The sequence below is a fragment of the Phyllobates terribilis genome, unplaced genomic scaffold, assembly GCF_046119375.1.
Source record: "Phyllobates terribilis strain yellow unplaced genomic scaffold, ASM4611937v1 Scaffold_3__8_contigs__length_932513732, whole genome shotgun sequence".
NCBI classification, from domain to species: Eukaryota; Metazoa; Chordata; class Amphibia; order Anura; family Dendrobatidae; genus Phyllobates; species Phyllobates terribilis.
This window is the reverse complement of record NW_027362763.1, coordinates 169,201,599-169,223,046: the sequence shown is the minus strand read 5'-3', so window position 1 is coordinate 169,223,046 and position 21,448 is coordinate 169,201,599. Positions and strand designations below refer to the sequence as shown.

Below are 21,448 nucleotides of genomic sequence, written 5' to 3'. Positions count from 1 at the left end.
GCCGCTACCACCACGGCGCCCATAACACCTAAAGTACCGCACCTGGGTGAGGACTTGTTCGCCCAGCATACGTGCCCGGATGGGCAGCCCTTCGTATGGCCCCAGGAATACATCCAGCTGGAGCTGCAAAAAGCAAGGGCCATGTGCGAACCCCTGATCCCGGCTCCAAAGCCCATGAAGAGGATCTCGCCCCCGCTAGAAGAGACCCAGTTTGAGTGGGATCCCACTGGAGAAGACCTCATGGGGTTCACTCAGGAGACTCAGGCAGCCGCAGCGGAGCGTGCAGAGTGCTGCCGCCAGCAGCTCGAGGTCTTTGAGAGGGAGCGGAGAGAGAGGCGGGTCCGGGAACAACAAGCCCAAATAAGGAGCGCGGAGCAGAAGAGCCGGACCAGGAGAAACCCCCGTGCAGCGCATGGTCCCCGTACCATCGGGACTGTGATAAAGTTCAATCTGCAGCATGGGTGGGGTTTCATCAGGGATCACCGCACCCCAGGCGACGTCTTCGTGACCAGGAGAGACGTTGAGTCCCACCTACCGGAGGGACACAGAGGTCGTGACCTGTATTTAGGGGACGAGGTCACCTTCACCCGGCACAAGTGTGCCAAAGGACCCTACGCCCTCCATGTGCATCGCCTGACGGAGGAGGAGCTGCGGTGTGAGGAGGAGCAAGAGGACCCGGACGGGTCTGAAACTGAAACTGTCCACAAAGAAGGAGCAGGAGGACGCCGTCGTTGAAGTACGGTAGAGAGAGACTGTATAAAGTTGCCCGTCGGGGTACCAAGAACTGTTACTTATTTAAAATATGTTCCCCGTTGGGACCAGCCAAGAGTGAACTGTTAACCCCGTGTGTCCATATTCCCACTGACCGAGGACTGAGAGCGGTCAATCCTCCCTAATACCTGGCCGAGGACTGAGAGCGGCCATATCCCCTTGTATATAGTTGCGCTTCCTAAAGCGCCCCCTACCGGTTTTATAGGAAACCGTGTTTTCTTCAAGAGACTGTCGCACTTTACCCGGTCACAAGTTGCACCGTGACCGGAGGTACCAGAAGACAAGAATGTTTCTAATGAAAAGTTTTTATGAAAAGATTTATATGATGTTTTATTATGTTGTTTATGCAAAAATTGTATGTTTTGGTGTTTTTTATATCTTACAGCCCGAGGACGTGCTGTGATTTACCAGGGGGGAATGTAGCACCCTGAGGATTCGGCTGCTACAGGGGTATTGCACCTCAAGCCAGAGGTGTGATATTCCACTCCCGGGTAAGGATGGAGTGTGGAACTGAGCTCAGTAGGCTGCATGCACTACATACATCCCATTTCCGGAGGACAGACCAATGGTACTCCCACTTAATAATGTGCAGGTACGACAGTGTCTGTCCCTGGCTGGAGTGGGAGGGGGGTGGAACATCCCAGTAGTGTAGGGGCAGATAGGGGGAGCAGTCTGGGTAAAGCTAGGAGCTCATTGGGTGCTGGTCACCTGAGCTCACACATAGAGGGAGTATATAAGGTGGGCACCATCTTAGATCAGGGTCTTTGCAGAGGAGTCTTTTGTAGAAGGCTGGTCAGTCTGTCAGTCTTTTGCAGAGCAGTGGAGGAAAGCAGAGGAGCAGAGCAGCCCCAAGGCCAAGAGTGAGAGAGGAGAAAGAAAGACCCAGAGGGGGAGAAAGAAGGAACTCCAAGAGCCCAAATTAGACCAGAGGGTGAAGAGTGGGCAACAGGGTACCGGATCCCAAGCTGGCAGAGGCTACAGCACACCTTAGCCAGGAACCGGAGGCCGTGGGCAGAATCTGCCACGGCCACCCACTATATCCACCCGGAAGGCAGACCACGCATAGGGTCAGGGAACCCAGAGACAAGGGTTCACCAACAAGAGGCCTGAGGGAGCCGGACTTAGGTGGATCCCTGGTGGGGAAGGCCAGAGACGAGGACAGGACAGAAAGGGAGCTCAGAACCACGCTCCAGAACTACTTGGGGGTTGGCCGAGTCCAGGACCTGGTGGACGCAGCACGGCTCGGGTGGTCACTTAAGGCCGGAGTGACCGGTTCAAGAACAGCAGTAAGTAAACAAGCCCTGAACTGCACAGCCCGACTCTGACTCTCATTACCATCCTCACTGCACCTCCACAACCACCATCCTCTGCACCTGACCCCCTGAGGCTATACCCCTCCCGTTGGGGGTTATACTACCTGGGCTGCACAAACACCATCAGCCTCAGCGGACCCTGCTGCAGCGGCGGCCGAAGTGACCGCAATTCAACGGGTGGCGTAGTCGACATAAAGAACTTTAGTAACATCAGTAAGGACTGCCACACACTGAGCTTGACACCCTGGGCACGGACCGGGTCACAGCAACTCGGAGACTACAACCCCCATCTGATCCGGCTCCGGGTATCCCTAACAGCACTGGCCCAGGGGGCGCGTCATATATATATATATATACATACACTGCTCAAAAAAATAAAGGGAACACTTAAACATCAGGAAGCAACACTGATTGAAAATAAATTTCACATGCTGTTGTGCAAATGGAATAGGCAATAGATGGAAATTATTGGCAATTATCAAGACTCCCTCAATAAAGGAGTGGTTCTGCAGGTGGGGACCACAGACCACATCTCAGTACCAATACTTTCTCGCTGACGTTTTGGTCACTTTTGAATGTTGGTTGTGCTTTCACGTTCGTGGTAGCATGAGACGGACTCTACAACCCACAGAAGCTGCTCAGGTTGTGCAGCTCATCCAGGATGGCACATCAATGTGAGCTGTGGCAAGAAGGTTTGTTTTGTATGTCAGCGTAGTGTCCAGAAGCTGGAGGTGCTTCCAGGAGATAGGCTAGTACACCAGCAGACGTGGAGGGGGCCGTAGGAGGGCAACATCCCAGCAGCAGGACTGCTACCTCCACCTTTGTGCAAGGAGGAACAGGAGGAGAATTGCCAGAGCCCTGGAAAATGACCTCCAGCAGGCCACAAATGTGCATGTGTCTGCAAAAACGGTTAGAAACCGACTACGTGAGGGTGGTATGAGGGCCCGACGTCCACAGATGGGGGTTGTGCTCACAGCCCAACATCGTGCAGGACGCTTGGCATTTACCACAGAACACCAGGATAGCCAAAGTCGCCACTTGCGCCCTGTGCTCTTCACAGATGAAAGCAGGTTCACACTGAACACATGTGACAGATGTGAAAAAGTCTGGAGACGCCGTGGAGAGCGATCTTCTGCCTGCAACATCCTTCAGCATGACCGGTTTGGCAGTGGGTCAGTAATGGTGTGGGGTGGCATTTCTTTGGAGGGCCGCACAGCCCTACATGTGCTCGCCATAGGTAGCCTGACTGCCATTAGGTACCGAGATGAGATCCTCAGACCCCTTGTGAGACCATATGCTGGTGCGGTTGGCCCTGAGTTCCTCCTAATGCAGGACCATGCCAGACCTCATGTGGCTGTAGTGTCTCAGCAGTTCCTGCAAGATGAAGGCATTGAAGCTATGGACTGGCCCACCCGTTCCCCAGACCTGAATCCGATTGAGCACATCTGGGACTGTCCAAGAGTTGGCGGATGCTTTAGTCCAGGTCTGGGAGGAGATCCCACAGAAGACCATCTGCAACCTCATCAGGAGCATGCCCAGGCGTTGTAGGGAGGTCATACAGGCACGTGGAGGCCACACACAATACTGAGCCTCATTTTGACTTGTTTTAAGAACATTACATCAAAGTTAAATCAGCCTGTAGTGTGTTTTTCCACTTTAATTTTGGTGGTGACTCCAAATCCAGGCCTCCCTTGGTTAATAAATTTGATTTCCATTGATGATTTTTGTGTGATTTTGTTGTCAGCACATTCAACTTTGTTCAGAACAAAGTATTCAATGAGAATATTTCATTCATTCAAATCTAGGATGTGTTATTTGAGTGTTCCCTTTATTTTTTTGAGCAGTGTATATTGTGGTAAGACGCCTTACTCGGCCGCTTCCGGAAGTAGACCCAGGAACCATGTTTTCTCTGCAAGCTTTATTATGTGGCATAAACCCCTGCTGCTCCAGCAAAAATAAACACAGCCTAAGTGGCAAAACAACAAAAACAAAAGATAAACGATAGCACAGTCCATAGGCATGTGGGGTTTGCCCACACAGGTTGTAGTCCCAGCTTTCAGCTCCTCTCTGAGCTGTTGCATTCCAGTCTGGAGTCTTTACCACTCCAAACTCACAACAGAGGAAAAAAAACAGGACTGAACATTTAAATGGTGCTCAGCCACACCCTGAGTTAGAGGTATGGAGAAAGACTTCCCACCCATCTCTACATCATTCCCACAAAACCACACTCTTTAAAAGAGTTAACCCCCAGCATATAACATGCTGGCAGAAAGTTTATTGGTTTCAGTTCACACAGGCTAGCAACCTGCGTGACACATGCCTCCAATCATATATCATACCAGCGATTCTGTCACAATATATATATATTTATATGTATATATATATATATACAGTACAGACCAAAAGTTTGGACACACCTTCTCATTTAAAGATTTTTCTGTATTTTCATGACTATGAGAATTGTACATTCACTCTGAAGGCATCAAAACTATGAATTAACACGTGGAATTATATACTTAACAAAAAAGTGTGAAACAACTGAAAATATGTCTTATATTCTAGGTTCTTCAAAGCAGCCACCTTTTGCTTTGATGACTGCTTTGCACACTCTTGGCATTCTCTTGATGAGCTTCAAGAGGTAGTCACCGGAAATGGTCTTCCAACAATCTTGAAGGAGTTCCCAGAGATGCATAGCACTTGTTGGCCCTTTTGCCTTCACTCTGCGGTCCAGCTCACCCCAAACCATCTCGATTGGGTTCAGGTCTGCTGACTATGGAGGCCAGGTCACCTGGCGTAGCACCCCATCACTCTCCTTCTTGGTCAAATAGCCCTTACACAGCCTGGAGGTGTGTTTGGGGTCATTGTCCTGTTGAAAAATAAATGATGGTCCAACTAAAAGCAAACCGGATGGAATAGCATGCCGCTGCAAGATGCTTTGGTAGCCATGCTGGTTCAGTATGCCTTCAATTTTGAATAAATCCCCAACAGTGTCACTAGCAAAGCACCCCCACACCATCACACCTCCTCCTCCATGCTTCACGGTGGGAGCCAGGCATGTAGAGTCCATCCGTTCACCTTTTCTGCGTCGCACAAAGACACGGTGGTTGGAACCAAAGATCTCAAATTTGGACTCATCAGACCAAAGCACAGATTTCCACTGGTCTAATGTCCATTCCTTGTGTTCTTTAGCCCAAACAGGTCTCTTCTGCTTGTTGCCTGTCCTTAGCAGTGGTTTCCTAGCAGCTATTTTACCATGAAGGCCTGCTGCACAAAGTCTCCTCTTAACAGTTGTTGTAGAGATGTGTCTGCTGCTAGAACTCTGTGTGGCATTGACCTGGTCTCTAATCTGAGCTGCTGTTAACCTGCGATTTCTGAGGCTGGTGACTCGGATAAACTTATCCTCAGAGTCCTGGGGCGGTCCTCATGTGAGCCAGTTTCTCTGTAGCGCTTGATGGTTTTTGCAACTGCACTTGGGGACACTTTCAAAGTTTGCACAATTTTTCGGACTGACTGACCTTCATTTCTTAAAGTAATGATGGCCACTCGTTTTTCTTTACTTAGCTGCTTTTTTCTTGCCATAATACAAATTCTAACAGTCTATTCAGTAGGACTATCAGCTGTGTATCCACCAGACTTCTGCACAACACAACTGATGGTCCCAACCCCATTTATAAGGCAAGAAATCCCACTTACTAAACCTGACAGGGCACACCTGTGAAGTGAAGACCATTTCCGGTGACTACCTCTTGAAGCTCATCCAGAGAATGCCAAGAGTGTGCAAAGCAGTCATCAAAGCAAAAGGTGGCTACTTTGAAGAACCTAGAATATAAGACATATTTTCAGTTGTTTCACACTTTTTTGTTAAGTATATAATTCCACATGTGTTAATTCATAGTTTTGATGCCTTCAGTGTGAATGTACAATTTTCATAGTCATGAAAATACAGAAATTTCTTTAAATGAGAAGGTGTGTCCAAACTTTTGGTCTGTACTGTATATACATATATAGTGAGAGTATAAATAAACATGTCTTATATTTGTCTCCAAGCAATTTCTCGTTCATATTTGCATGTGTCCATTTCTACATTGTGGACATGTGCTCCTTTCTGTTTCCTCTACATTTCAGCTTCCTTTGGATTTTTTAGTGTTTTGTAGATTGTTTCTGGGTAGAGAAGCAGCAGGGAAGTACACACTTGTGATTGCAATCATCTGCTTCCTATTTCCAACAGTGATGGTCAGATGAGTGTAGACTGTGAGCACTGAGACCTGGTAATAGACCCCCGCCGCAGGATGTAAACCACTGAAGTAGTCTTGAGAGCACTGGAGTTCGGACCTCCTGTGGATTTATCTATTGTTATTAAATGCTATGACAACTAAACTCTACAGCTCAGTTTCCTTTACAAAATGTTTACACAGATATATGTATAATTACTACAGAAATACATTATGATATTCTGCATATTTAAGGTAAATATTAGATGGCATAACAAGCTTTGAAAATAGTATAAGAAGTGGCTCCAGAGCAAGGAGCCTGCAGGATCCTTATTACATTCAGATAACTTCAAGGAAGATTGCACATGCATGAAGCATGACACCTCAAAAGAATTGTCTGTTATGTCTAAATATTGCAAAAAAAAATTAGCATAAAGATTCACCTTTCCTTTCAAAAATCTTGGCTTTTCTTCTACCATGTAGCACTGGTATATCTATCAATGCCTGTAGAATAAATAGATTTATGGGTAAATCAGGGGAAGTGTTTGTGGCACCAGTGGTTTATGACCCAACTTCTCACCTGCCGAGAAGTGTTCATGATCATCAAGTATCTCGAGCGTGTCCTATTCCAATTAAAGAACACTTGCATGATACCTGGCTATCGTGAACTTATCTCAACACGTGTGTGGGGTCACTTCCAATACGTTGGATAACCCCATTTTACTTTTTGGCTATGTCGAAATGGAATTTTCCCAAGGGCTTTTCGAAACGTTTTAAAAATTGCTTCAAAACTGTGTAAAAGATGCTTCCTATTCATTTTAATATTAATCTGAATCCCTGTTCATATTTTAATTTTTTTACATTTTTTTTTCCTCTTCATGTTTTGAAAAATGTCATGAATGTGCCGCATTCTTCTGGGACCTGTAGTACATCTGAGATTAGAAGATCGCAGCAATTAGCTGAGCACAGGTCCTCTTTAAATATACAAGGCAATTCGTGAGTTAACAAGTTTCTTGTGGCATGGAAAGGATTTAGAGTTCCTCATGGTCTATTGCCTGTGCGCTTATTGGAATCACACTCTTCCATTATATAAACCTGTGTCTGGCTTCCCTCCATGCGAGAAATAGAATCTTCATTCTGTTACTTTTTTCATTGGAGAAAGTGTTCTGGAGAGTCACTCTTGTCGTTTAGAGATTGTCGCATGCGGTTTGTTGTGAATACCTCTACCGTCCCCTTTTTGGTGTACTTTCATGTTGCTTTTCTGCCTCTTTACTGTGCACCCATTTCCCTTTGCATTTATCCTGAGTGTCTGTCATTTGAATGTGCCTTGTTTTTCCCCTGTCTGTCCAGCCGGTATTACCATTTTACTCTTGCCCCTTCCCTCCCAGGGGGGCATGTGGGAACTGTGGAGGATTTCGTAGGAGCACAGAGTGGTACGAAACCCAGTCATCTCCACCTTCAAGGGTATCCCTGGGGTTAGGAATAGACTAGGGCCTCCCTAGATTAAGAGACCGCATAGGGACCCTCCTCCCCGGCTTTCCTACGGTAACAGGCGGCTTCATTCTGGATTCCGCTCCAAATTGGACATATTACATGAAAAAAAGTTGTAAAATAAAATTCAGGAAAATAAAGACTTCTAAAAAAATCCCTTAACAGGAGCATTTCCTAAAGAAAGTAATTTTAAAAAACTCCATATGAACATAGCTCTACAATCCCAATCTGGGGCAGAGTTACTGACCATCACATACAGAGTCCAGAGAAAAGTAGTTATTATTGACCAGTAAATGGGCAAAAGGGAAAATCCCTTTCAATTCTGGAGCCAATTTTGCACCAAAAAACGTTCGTACTTGTCTTACCACTGTAACTATAAGTTTAAGATGCTTTTTGTACCTCTTTCAACATGGGGCGTAGCTTACATAGGAAATGGGTGTGGATTTGCAATGATGGGTGTTGCTCAACTGCAGGATCATGTTCCAAAATGCTTGAAGTTTTTGCCACAAAGTAGGCCAACCAATTACTGGTGTAAAGTTAGACAAAAAGCGCTAAAGATGCAACAAATTTATTATCCAGCATGTGCCTTTGTGATAAATGTGGAGCAACTTCAGATTGTCGAGTCCAAAAATTAATCAGGATTAGTGAATCTGTTTCATGTCTAAATAAAATTGCTGCACAACTAATATTAAGATTTGTGGTGGTCCCAGGCCTCGGATATCAGGCCGTCTGTGGCACCGATTCTGGAAAGAAGCATACCCCTTGGTTTGGCCTTGACAGTAAATTTTTGGGCCGCTGTGTAATGTGTTTTCTTACATTTCAATGGCATTAAAGAAAAAAAATGATACAGAAATTGAAGGAGATTAGGAAAGAGAGAGCATATTGCTAGTGACAGGAAGAGAAGAAGAAAATATACGAGATTAATGGGCAATTGATACGCGGCTTAAACGTTCGAGTTCCAACACTTGCGGCGTGTGTGTGATATCAGCTCGGAATGAATAATTTAGGAAGGGCTCAGAATGCTCCAGAATTATGCCGCATTACACAGGGTTTGGAGAGGTGTACATTTCAGAAACAATTAACCAGATAGATGTGCGGAGGGAAGAGATTTCTGCAGCTCTTGACATAACACAAGAGGGGCACGAGGATGATTTACCACTGTGTAAATCCAGCATGTTAACACTATCCCCCGGGGAGACAGGCCTTGCTTTTATTGCTATCACCTTATCAGCTATAGAATATCCATTTAGAAGTAATCCGATCTGTGGTGTAAAATTGTAGGCCATGTATTACTGTGAGTGTCATACTTGTTAGTGGCATCTGGGGACAAAAAGGACACACTTTCCAGAGGCCCTGCTATTAAAGTGCACACTGCGTAAAGGCTTTGTTTTAACATTTTACTGGGTTTAATGGGGCAACTGGGAGATACTGGAAGGGTTTAGAAATCTGTTTCACATTAACATCCTATTTATGGGGTTTACTCAAACCTGGACATTGTGACTCACAAATATGAAACGTTAATATTATTTACGCTCATGAGACTCGCCAAAAACTCCCAAATCACTATGATGAGTGATGTCAGCATGATATACTTGAGGAAGTGCATTAAAGATTGGGTTCCTACCATAAACGGTGTAAGGAAAAGCCATCCTTGTGACTTGCAAAGCCTTATATGATCAATACACTGGGCAGGAGCTGTTTAGTTGTTCAAAAAACTCCACCGTTAAATGCTGATTTTTTTCCGGCAGAGGTGGCAGAGCTGATCTTGTAATTCAAAGCAAGAAATCATGATGTCCCAATGTGATAATGGGGTTGTGTGTTATGAACTATTGCAGGGTTTTGTTTTTTTGAGTTAGCAAATCTTCAATTCGTTCAAGAGGAAATAAAGAATGATACGGAGCCCATTGACATGAATAGGATTTACTTTTTAATGCAGAGCTTAGTCAGGTTTTCCAAAGAGAAATATAAAGAAAAGAAGGTCTTTGTAGCTTTTCTCCATTATAAGAGATGACATGGAGTCCATCATCCAGTGGTACCTAGAAACCCATGGGCACAAGAATTGTAAGTAAGTTGAGAATCTTTGTCATATCCCTCCTTACCTTATTTTGCTTCCTTCTCTCCCAAACACTATGCCACACAATTTTCCATGTTCCGTTCATGCTCCTTTGTAGCTGCTTTTAACAGCTGCTCAGTAAGATCAATACACTATATTCAAACAAGTGCAAGATTTTTCCTGTCTGAGTCTCTCTTGTCCTGCTACTCAGTAGGATTACAGTACTTAGACAGTTTGAATACAGCATATACTGTAGATCTTTGAAGGGCAGTGGTTGGAAGCAGCTTCTAAAGGAGTGTGAACCGGCATTGAAACAGCATAATATTTGGAAAAGAAGGAAACAAAATAAGGCAATGAAGTACATTGCAAAAATCTATAACTTTACAATGCCTGGAGCTAAATAATAAAAGTTTAGTTAATCTTTAAAGGGAAATTGTCATGTAAAAAAATGCTATTAATCTGCAGATATGGGGGTTAATCTGTAGATTAATAGCATTCTGAACATGCCCGGTGCCCCCCACTCTGGTATATACAACAAAATTTTAATTTGAAAGCATGAGCACTATTGGAACCATTATGTAATATGTATGTATATCTTTATGTATTTTATAGGCACTGTGGTTACATTAAAGCAAAGCAAGACCCAGACGAAGATAAGATGCACTTCCAACATGGAAGAGGTAAGAGCTGGGTCTTCACTGACTCCACTTGGTCACTCTAGATATACTCTGCCCTCTGCTGGGAGGTGTGATAACTACAAATGGGTGTTGTATTCAAGGACTGTAAGGACTCTTGGCCAGTGCTCTCCATTGTGCTGTAGAGATGTGATGTTGGGAAAGTCTGTTAGGTTCCATGATGCATTAGGTCAAATCTTTCCATGTTTTGGGACTTGCTACGTGTCGAGAGCTTTCCTTGTGAGCTACAGTGTAGAAAAATAAGTTTACGAATAAAATATAGTAGGCATATTATTTTCCTCTCATTACCATGGACAGAGGCGGTGCTGTGGACTTTCGTGAAAAAGTTCAATAAACTGTGTATAAAATCTTGGAATTTTTGACATCTAACATTGTAGATACTGTATTGTAGCCCTTAGGTGTGATATGAACATGATGTATGATCACATGTGCTCTAGTGAATTGTTTACCGCGTCTGTACATCACCAGCTTGTGGAAAGTCTTCCCGCTTTATTATTTTTCTTTTTTATGTAAAAATTTTTTATTACTCATGTGTATTTTTAAGATTTAATCTGTACATAGCTAATGTATCCATTATCATTATGGATTTGTAATAACATTTCTATGAATATACATATAATATTGATGTAGAAGATCGGACACAGGGACCATGAATGTATTTTTTCTGTACATGTCCTTTCCTTTGATTACATATCGATGACACTGCTCGTTGGTCGGATCCATTTTTAAAATAGCCATTTGGATACAAAATATCGCTGTATGAACTGTATGTTTCTGATGTTGTACAGTAATTGTGAATGACATTAAAATACAAGGTCAAAGAGCGAGGACTGTTGTAGTCTGTTATTGCACTGCTATGTGTATGGACGGTGTATACAGATGATTGTCAGGTAATGTAGAGTCCAAGAGAACTGTTTTTTTAAGCTTTTTCTCTTTTTGAAGGCTCCTTTAAATGGTTGGTCACCACTACCCAGCCTCCCGACTTTCTGGCTACTTGGTGGGTAGGTGCTAATGATTGAGTTACAGTTTGGGCCAGCAACATGGTTGCCGTATCAGGCAACCTTGCCTCTGCAGCACTGGGAGGAAAGTGGGACTGAAGCTTATCAGGATGAGCAGCTAAAAATGTGCTCCAGCAATCCCGGCCAATCTCAGTGCAGTCTCAGTAAGAAATAGCTTATAAGCACTGCACATGTTCCCCTTGGTACCGAGCAGTAAATAATAAAAAGAAAGTCTTATTTTGACAACAATTGCTATTTTTAATAACAATTGATTCACAAAATTGATAGATGGGTATGTTTGTAACGTACTGGTAAAAACTAAGATGGTGAGAAATACCCTTTAAACTCGTATATATACTGTTTGAACGGGAAGTACACATACACACATACTTTACCTTATATATCCTTTTGTGGTATTTATTGGCCTATGGTATTCACAAAACTACAGATAAGAGTCCCAAGGAAACGGTAAAAGAAACCACATTTTTTTCTTAAGCTTACCTAGTTTAAAAAATAAAAATAGAGAATGGATATGTGTAAATGCATAAAAATGTGTATATGGAAAAGGATAGTTTGTGAATTTACATTTCTCACACTTAAAGGGGTTGTCCAGTGACATCAAAGGTTTTAGATTTTTTGCAAATAGGAATAAGTTGCACTGGCTAATTTATTTTATTTACGACATAAATAGAAAGAATATCCACACAAACACAGGGACGATGAGAATACCAACACAAATACAGGGGAGAATGAGAATATCCACACAAACACAGGGCTGATGAGAATACACACACAAACACAGAGAATGAGAATACCCACACAAATACAGGGAGAATGAGAATATCCACACAAACACAGGGAGAATGAGAATACCCACACAAACACATGGAGAATGAGAATACCCACACAAACACAGGGAGAATGAGAATACCCACACAAATACAGGGGAGAATGAGAATACCCACACAAACACAGGGCTGATGAGAATACACACACAAACACAGAGAATGAGAATACCCACACAAATACAGGGGAGAATGAGAATATCCACACAAACACAGGGAGAATGAGAATACCCACACAAACACATGGAGAATGAGAATACCCACACAAATACAGGGGAGAATGAGAATACCCACACAAATACAGGGAGAATGAGAATATCCACACAAACACAGGGCTGATGAGAATACACACACAAACACAGGGAGAATGAGAATATTCACACAAACACAGGGAGAATGAGAATATCCACACAAACACAGGGAGAATGAGAATACCCATACAAACACATGGAGAATGAGAATATTCACACAAACACAGGAAGAATGAGAATATCCGCACAAACACAGGGAGAATGAGAATATCCACACAAACACAGGGATGATGAGAATACCCACACAAATACAGGGAGAATGAGAATATCCACACAAATACGGGGATGATGAGAATACCCACTCAAACACAGGGAGAATGAGAATATCCACACAAATACGGGGAAGAATGAGAATATCCACACACATACAGGGAAGAATGAGAATATCCACACAAATACAGGGATGATTAGAATATCCACACAAACACAAAGAGAATGAAAATACCCACACATACAGAGGGAGAATGAGAATACCCACACAAACAGAGGGAGAATGAGAATATCCACACAAATACAGGGGAGAATGAGAATATCCACACAAACACAGGGAGAATGAGAATATCCACACAAACACAGGAAGAATGAGAATATCCACACAAACACAGGGAGAATGAGAATATCCACACAAACACAGAGATAATGAGAATATCCACACAAACACAGGGAGAATGAGAATATCCACACAAACACAGGGATGATGAGAATACCCACACGAATACAAGGAGAATGAGAATATTCACACAAACACAGGGATTATGAGAATATTCACACAAACACAGGGATGATGAGAATATCCACACAAACATAGAGAGAATGAGAATACCCAAACAAACACAGGGAGAATGATAATACCCACACAAATACAGGGAGAATGAGAATATCCACACAAACACAGGGATGATGAGAATATCCACACAAATACGGGGAATAATGAGAATATCCACGCAAACACAGGGATGATGAGACTATCCACACAAACACAAAGAGAATGAGAATACCCACACAAATACAGGGAAAATGAGAATACCCACACAAACACAGGGAGAATGAGAATATTCACACAAACACAGGGAGAATGAGAATATCCACACAAACACAGGATGATGAGAATACCCACACAAACATAGGGAGAATGAGAATATCCACACAAATACAGGATGATGAGAATACCCACACAAACACAGGGATGATGAGAATACCCACACAAACACAGGGAGAATGAGAATACCCATACAAACACAGGAAGAATGAGAATATCCACACAAACACAGAGAAAATGAGAATATCCACACAAACACAGAGAGAATGAGAATATCCACACAAACACAGAGATAATGAGAATATCCACAAAAACACAGGGAGAATGAGAATATCCACACAAACACAGGGATGATGAGAATACCCACACAAACTCAGAGAGAATGAGAATATCCACACAAATACGGGAAGAATGAGAATATCCACACAAATACAGGGATGATGAGAATACCCACACAAACACAGGGATGATGAGAATATCCACACAAACACAAAGTGAATGAAAATATGCACGCAAACACAGGGAGAATGAGAATATCCACACAAACACAGGGAGAATGAGAATATTCACACAAACACAGGGAGAATGAGAATATCCACACAAACACAGGGATGATGAGAATACCACACAAACACAGGGAAAATGAGAATACCCACACAAACACAGGGATGATGAGAATATCCACAAAAATACGGGGAAGAATGAGAATATCCACACAAACACAGGGAGAATTAGACTATCCACACAAACACAGGGAGAATGAGAATACCCACACAAACACAGGGAGAATGAGAATATTCACACAAACACAGGGAGAATGAGAATATTCACACAAACACAGGGAGAATGAGAATATCCACACAAACACAGGATGATGAGAATACCCACACAAACACAGGGAGAATGAGAATATGCACACAAACACAGGGATGATGAGAATACTCACACAAACACAGGGAGAATGAGAATACCCATACAAACAAAGGAAGAATGAGAATATCCGCACGAACACAGAGAGAATGAGAATATCCACACAAACACAGAGATAATGAGAATATCCACACAAACACAGGGAGAATGAGAATATCCACACAAACACAGGGATGATGAGAATACCCACAGAAATACAGGGAGAATGAGAATATCCACACAAATACGGGGAAGAATGAGAATATCCACACAAACACAGGGATGATGAGAATATCCACACAAACACAAAGAGAATGAAAATATGCACACAAACACAGGGAGAATGAGAATACCCACACAAGCACAGGGAGAATGAGAATATTCACACAAACACAGGGAGAATGAGAATATCCACACAAACACAGGGATGATGAGAATACCCACACAAACACAGAGAGAATTAGAATATCAAAAAAAACAGAGGGAGAATTAAAATATGCACACAAACACAGAAAGAATGATTATATCCACACAAACACAGAGATAATGAGAATATCCACACAAACACAGGGAGAATGAGAATATCCACACAAACACAGGGAGAATGAGAATATCCACACAAACACAGGGCTGATGAGAATACACACACAAACACAGGGAGAATGAGAATACCCACACAAGCACAGGGAGAATGAGAATATTCACACAAACACAGGGAGAATGAGAATATCCACACAAACACAGGGATGATGAGAATACCCACACAAACACAGAGAGAATTAGAATATCAAAAAAAACAGAGGGAGAATTAAAATATGCACACAAACACAGAAAGAATGATTATATCCACACAAACACAGAGATAATGAGAATATCCACACAAACACAGGGAGAATGAGAATATTCACACAAACACAGGGAGAATGAGAATATCCACACAAACACAGGGAGAATGAGAATACCCATACAAACACAGGGAGAATGAGAATATTCACACAAACACAGGAAGAATGAGAATATCCGCACAAACACAGGGAGAATGAGAATATCCACACAAACACAGGGATGATGAGAATACCCACACAAATACAGGGAGAATGAGAATATCCACACAAATACGGGGATGATGAGAATACCCACTCAAACACAGGGAGAATGAGAATATCCACACAAATACGGGGAAGAATGAGAATATCCACACACATACAGGGAAGAATGAGAATATCCACACAAATACAGGGATGATTAGAATATCCACACAAACACAAAGAGAATGAAAATACCCACACATACAGAGGGAGAATGAGAATACCCACACAAACACAGAGATAATGAGAATACCCACACAAACACAGGGAGAATGAGAATACCCACTCAAACACAGGGAGAATGAGAATACCCACACAAACACAGAGATAATGAGAATATCCACACAAACACAGGGAGAATGAGAATATCCACACAAACACAGGGATGATGAGAATACCCACATGAATACAGGGAGAATGAGAATATTCACACAAACACAGGGATTATGAGAATATTCACACAAACATAGGGATGATGAGAATATCCACACAAACATAGAGAGAATGAGAATACCCAAACAAACACAGGGATGATGAGAATACCCACACAAACACAGGGAGAATGAGAATACCCACACAAATACAGGGAGAATGAGAATATCCACACAAACACAGGGATGATGAGAATATCCACACAAATACGGGGAATAATGAGAATATCCACGCAAACACAGGGATGATGAGACTATCCACACAAACACAAAGAGAATGAGAATACCCACACAAATACAGGGAAAATGAGAATACCCACACAAACACAGGGAGAATGAGAATATTCATACAAACACAGGGAGAATGAGAATATCCACACAAACACAGGATGATGAGAATACCCACACAAACATAGGGAGAATGAGAATATCCACACAAACACAGGATGATGAGAATACCCACACAAACACAGGGAGAATGAGAATACCCACACAAACACAGGGAGAATGAGAATACCCACACAAACACAGGGAGAATGAGAATATCCACACAAACACAGGGATGATGAGAATATCCACACAAACACAGAGATGATGAGAATATCCACACAAACACAGAGAGAATTAGAATATCAAAAAAAACAGAGGGAGAATTAAAATATGCACACAAACACAGAAAGAATGATTATATCCACACAAACACAGAGATAATGAGAATATCCACACAAACACAGGGAGAATGAGAATATTCACACAAACACAGGGATGATGAGAATACCTACGCAAACACAGGGATGATGAGAATACCCACACAAACACAGGAAGAATGAGAATATCCACACAAACACAGGGATGATGAGAATACCCACACAAATACAGGGAGAATGAGAATATCCACACAAATACGGGGAAGAATGAGAATATCCACACAAACACAGGGATGATGAGAATATTCACACAAACACAGGGATGATGAGAATACCCACACAAATACAAGGATGATGAGAATATCCACACAAACACAAAGAGAATGAGAATACCCACACAAACACAGGGAGAATGAGAATATCCACACAAACACAGGGAAGATGAGAATATCCACACAAACACAGAGATGATGAGAATATCCACACAAACACAAAGAGAATGAGAATACCCAAACAAACACAGGAAGAATGAGAATATCCACACAAACACAGGGAGAATGAGAATATCCACACAAACTCAGAGATAATGAGAATATCCACACAAACACAGGAAGAATGAGAATATCCACATAAACACAGGAAGAATGAGAATACCCACACAAACTCAGAGAGAATGAGAATAGTCACACAAACACAAAGGTAATGAGAATATCCAAACAAAATCAGAGAATGAGAAGATTCACACAAACACAGCGAGAATGAGAATATCCACACAAACTCAGGGAAAATGAGAATATTCACACAAACACTGGGAGAACACAGAAACTTCATGTAGATTTTGTCCTTAGTTGGATTTGAGCTGAAGACCACAGTGGTGCGAAGCAACAGTGCTAACCAGTACCATATTACTAGAGTCGAAGAAACACCATCCAAATAAAAACTGTCCAAGTGTGGTATCATGGGTGTCAGCTCAGGCTATCAGGACTTGTAGACCACCCAGTGGGGCACCCTCTATAAAAAAGGATGCACTACCATCATGCAAATACCCTTCATGAAATACTGTTACGTAGTTGCATAGAAACAAAGACAGGCCCATTAAGTTCATCCTTTCTCCACAAGTTCTACATTCTCTATTGCGAGATTGTTTATAACCCACAATGCAACTTGTTGTGAGAAAAGCATCTAGCCTCTATCTGTGTAACTATAAATTATAGAAGAATTGATGCTCAAATATTAATGTCGTCTTTATCTATACTACAAAGATTCATTGATAACATTAACGATAATGATAACGTTGTGTCTGACTGAACGTGGCTCAATTCTGTGGTTTGTGCCACATTTCTGTAACTTTTATAATTGCATCTCTTACGATATTTGTATATATCTCTAGTAATAAAGAGTTTACCTTTTTTTTAAACGACTAACGCTATAATTTGTACATTATACAGGTGTATGACTGTAGGGGCTGAAAAGTTTGAGATCAAAACCTTAAGCCTAAAGGGGCACAAAGGTCCTTCTGCACCCTTCTGGCTTATCTGAAGAAGTCAGTACTGCAAATGACACTTTTAGTGGGGGGAGGGAAGGCTATTACAGATTTTTTATTGAGGCTATTGAATTTTATGTTACGCCTCTTTTATACTTTGTAGGTTTAAGTGAAATGTTTTACTATATTGTATCAATATTATTATTGTCGTCCATTGGATTATTCAGTACTGTTATACCAGTCATGGTAATTTATGGCATCGTTAGAACCTGAAATTATGGATTTTGGGTGTGAAATACAATTTAAATTTTAAAAGAAATATTTTGAACTTGAAATCATTTTCTTCTTTTTACACATTTTTGCTCTAAACATACTCAAAGTAACAGTTAGAAGAAATAGAAACCTTATCTTTTTCCTAGAAGAGACCTGCACATGAATTTTTCCTTTTTTTTGGAAATTGCCTGGGACAGATAATACTTTTCCAGCCCCATACTGTGCATCACGTGTGTAAAGTCTGAAGAGCGGAACCAGTTTTGGTCTCAAAGAGCGCCCTTTATGTTTCATGAACCACACATGACAGCATTTGGAGGCCAAAACAAACCAAGTTTATTCCCTCCTTTTCCCTTGCTGAGCATGAAGCTCGTGTGTGCTGTCAGATAAGACCAGGGTTGGAGCAGATGTGGGATATGCACCTTTATCATAAGAATAATTGGATTGCTTGCATTAATGGCTAGTGTGGATGAAAGAGGTCTGGCTCTGACACTTCATTGGAGGAGCGTTATACAAGACTTTAAATAGAATACTAAAATAATACGCACCTGCAACTACGAGAGTCACCTCTGTTCAAGCATCTTCTCTTTTTGTTTATCAATGTACCACTCTCCTCAATGTCAACCTAAACACGATGTACCCATGATTGTGATATCTAATGAATCGTTAATACAGGATGTCAGACAAAGTATTGTTACCATCGGTATATTTTATCAACTACTGTTCACGACAATGTATACAAGTGAGGATGCTGCCCAGGTCTTCTAGAGCCGGTAAAAGAAGAGTTTCTTTTAACCTATATGTTTTTGTGTTGCTAGTGAAGCTGCCTGGGAGTAGAACCTATGTCCACCCGCACACATATGAGGATCCCAACCAGGCTGTACGGGACTTTGCTAAAGAGATTGATGTCTCCAATATCCGTATAGAGCGTGTAATAGGTGCAGGTAAGTGTATGACTTATGTGACACCTAGCAGATTGTCTTAGCTTCATAGTCATCAATCTTATCACCTAGGAAAGTATCGAGAAGATTACCGTATATAGGTTTCTTCTCATATAAATGCTAATAACAAATGAAAAATATCTATCTATCTATCTATCTATCTATCTATCTATCCTTTTATCCTTTTTATCTCCCTGCCATTCTCTATCTGTATGTATATCTATGAAACTATAGTATTTCATATCTATCTATCTATCTATCTATCTATCTATCTATCTATCTATCTATCTATCTATCTATCTATCTATCTATCTATCTATCCTTTTATCCTTTTTATCTCCCTGCCATTCTCTATCTGTATGTATATCTATGAAACTATAGTATTTCATATCTATCTATCTATCTATCTATCTATCTATCTATCTATCTATCTATCTATCTATCTATCTATCCTTTTATCCTTTTTATCTCCCTGCCATTCTCTATCTGTATGTATATCTATGAAACTATAGTATTTCATATCTATCACATATCTATCTATCTATCTATCTATCTATCTATCTATTGTATCTTTTATTTATTTGCGATTATTTTATTGAATCTCTTATCTAAAATTCTATGAACTATCCACTATCTATTGCATTTGATACCTATCTATCTATGTACCTATATTTTTTTCTTATTTATGTTTATATTTAGTGAATTTTCTTTTATGTATTCTATCTATCTTCTTTGTTTTTATTTATTTTATTGTACAATATCTCTTATCTATCTAAAATTATATAAACCATGCACTAACCCATGTGTTTAATTTCTTTCTTTCTTTCTTTCTTTCTTTTTCCTATGAACTCTTTCAGCCTTCAGTAGTATTTTAGCATACAACATTTTTGATCTCTAAATCCCCTTTTTTTCATTATAGATCCTCTAGTTTAGAAGATTTCTCCTCCACATCATCGCTCCTCGGAGTGGGCTTTTGATCAGCAACTTCCCCAATCACATTAGTTTCTCCTTCCCATAGAAGGATCTTAAGTACCTTTGTAGAGAGTACAGTCCTGATTAATGCTGCTCTGTCCATTACCCATTCACTACCAAGATGTTTCTTCTCATTGAAGTGGGAAAAGAACAAGTCCCAACTCCGTGACTTTGATACTAAAAGCTCCTTAATAACATTTGAATGGTTCAGATGCTAAATTCTTCATAGGAAAGCTAAAAGCAGGAAACTTGCCCTCTTGAACTCCATGTACTCTAGTGTAGGCTGTATAGTAACAGTGCACATCATTTCAAGAGAGGAAAATATGTATTTCTACAAGATTTACAGATTGAGTGTGTGTGACCAGAAGACTGTTTGTGCATCAGTAAAAATCGTTGCCCAGTCTACCCACTGTTTGCTTCAGCACTTCAACAGTTTGCCTACTAGTGGGCTGATTATCCGAGAGATCATTTTAAGTTTGCTTATACAAATTTGTCCTGTGTACTTTTTCACTTGTCTTGCCATATCCCAAGATGAATGGAGCTGAATGACATTATAAAATCACATGATTTTGTGATACTCTGTCGGGAGATGTTTATGCTAGGTCTACATGTATATATGTAACCACCTAGTGGTTGTGAAGAGTTTTAGTTGCAACCTGTCAAGGGTTTTGCTAGTGTATTAAAATAGTGTATTAAATTTATATTGTGAGAATTGAGAAATGATGATTGCATATACTTTTCTTGATTAAATATATTATCCCATTAGCAACATATATCACCTATCTATAAGATAGGTGATAAATGTATGATCGCTGGGGATTCGGACTGTGATGGAACACTTCAAAGTCCCCTGTGTGAATAGAGTGGTAATGAGCATGTGCGTCCACTGCTATACTTATTATCTATAGGAGTGGTGGTCGCACATGCTGATAACTACAGTACTCTATTATTACAAGAATAGGACCCTGCTCTGTTCTTAT

General features: G+C 41.2%; 1 protein-coding gene across 5 annotated transcripts in view; it reads left to right on the top strand.

The window, feature by feature from the left end:
* Positions 1–21,448, top strand: part of LOC141258951 (ephrin type-A receptor 3-like) — a 349,962-nt gene that overhangs the window by 245,273 nt on the left and 83,241 nt on the right. For all 5 annotated transcript variants that reach the window (XM_073674263.1, XM_073674264.1, XM_073674261.1 and 2 more), the window contains 2 exons: positions 10,452–10,519; positions 19,374–19,499. In XM_073674263.1, the coding sequence (XP_073530364.1) occupies positions 10,452–10,519; positions 19,374–19,499 (194 nt within the window). The remainder of the gene's footprint in view (positions 1–10,451; positions 10,520–19,373; positions 19,500–21,448) is intronic.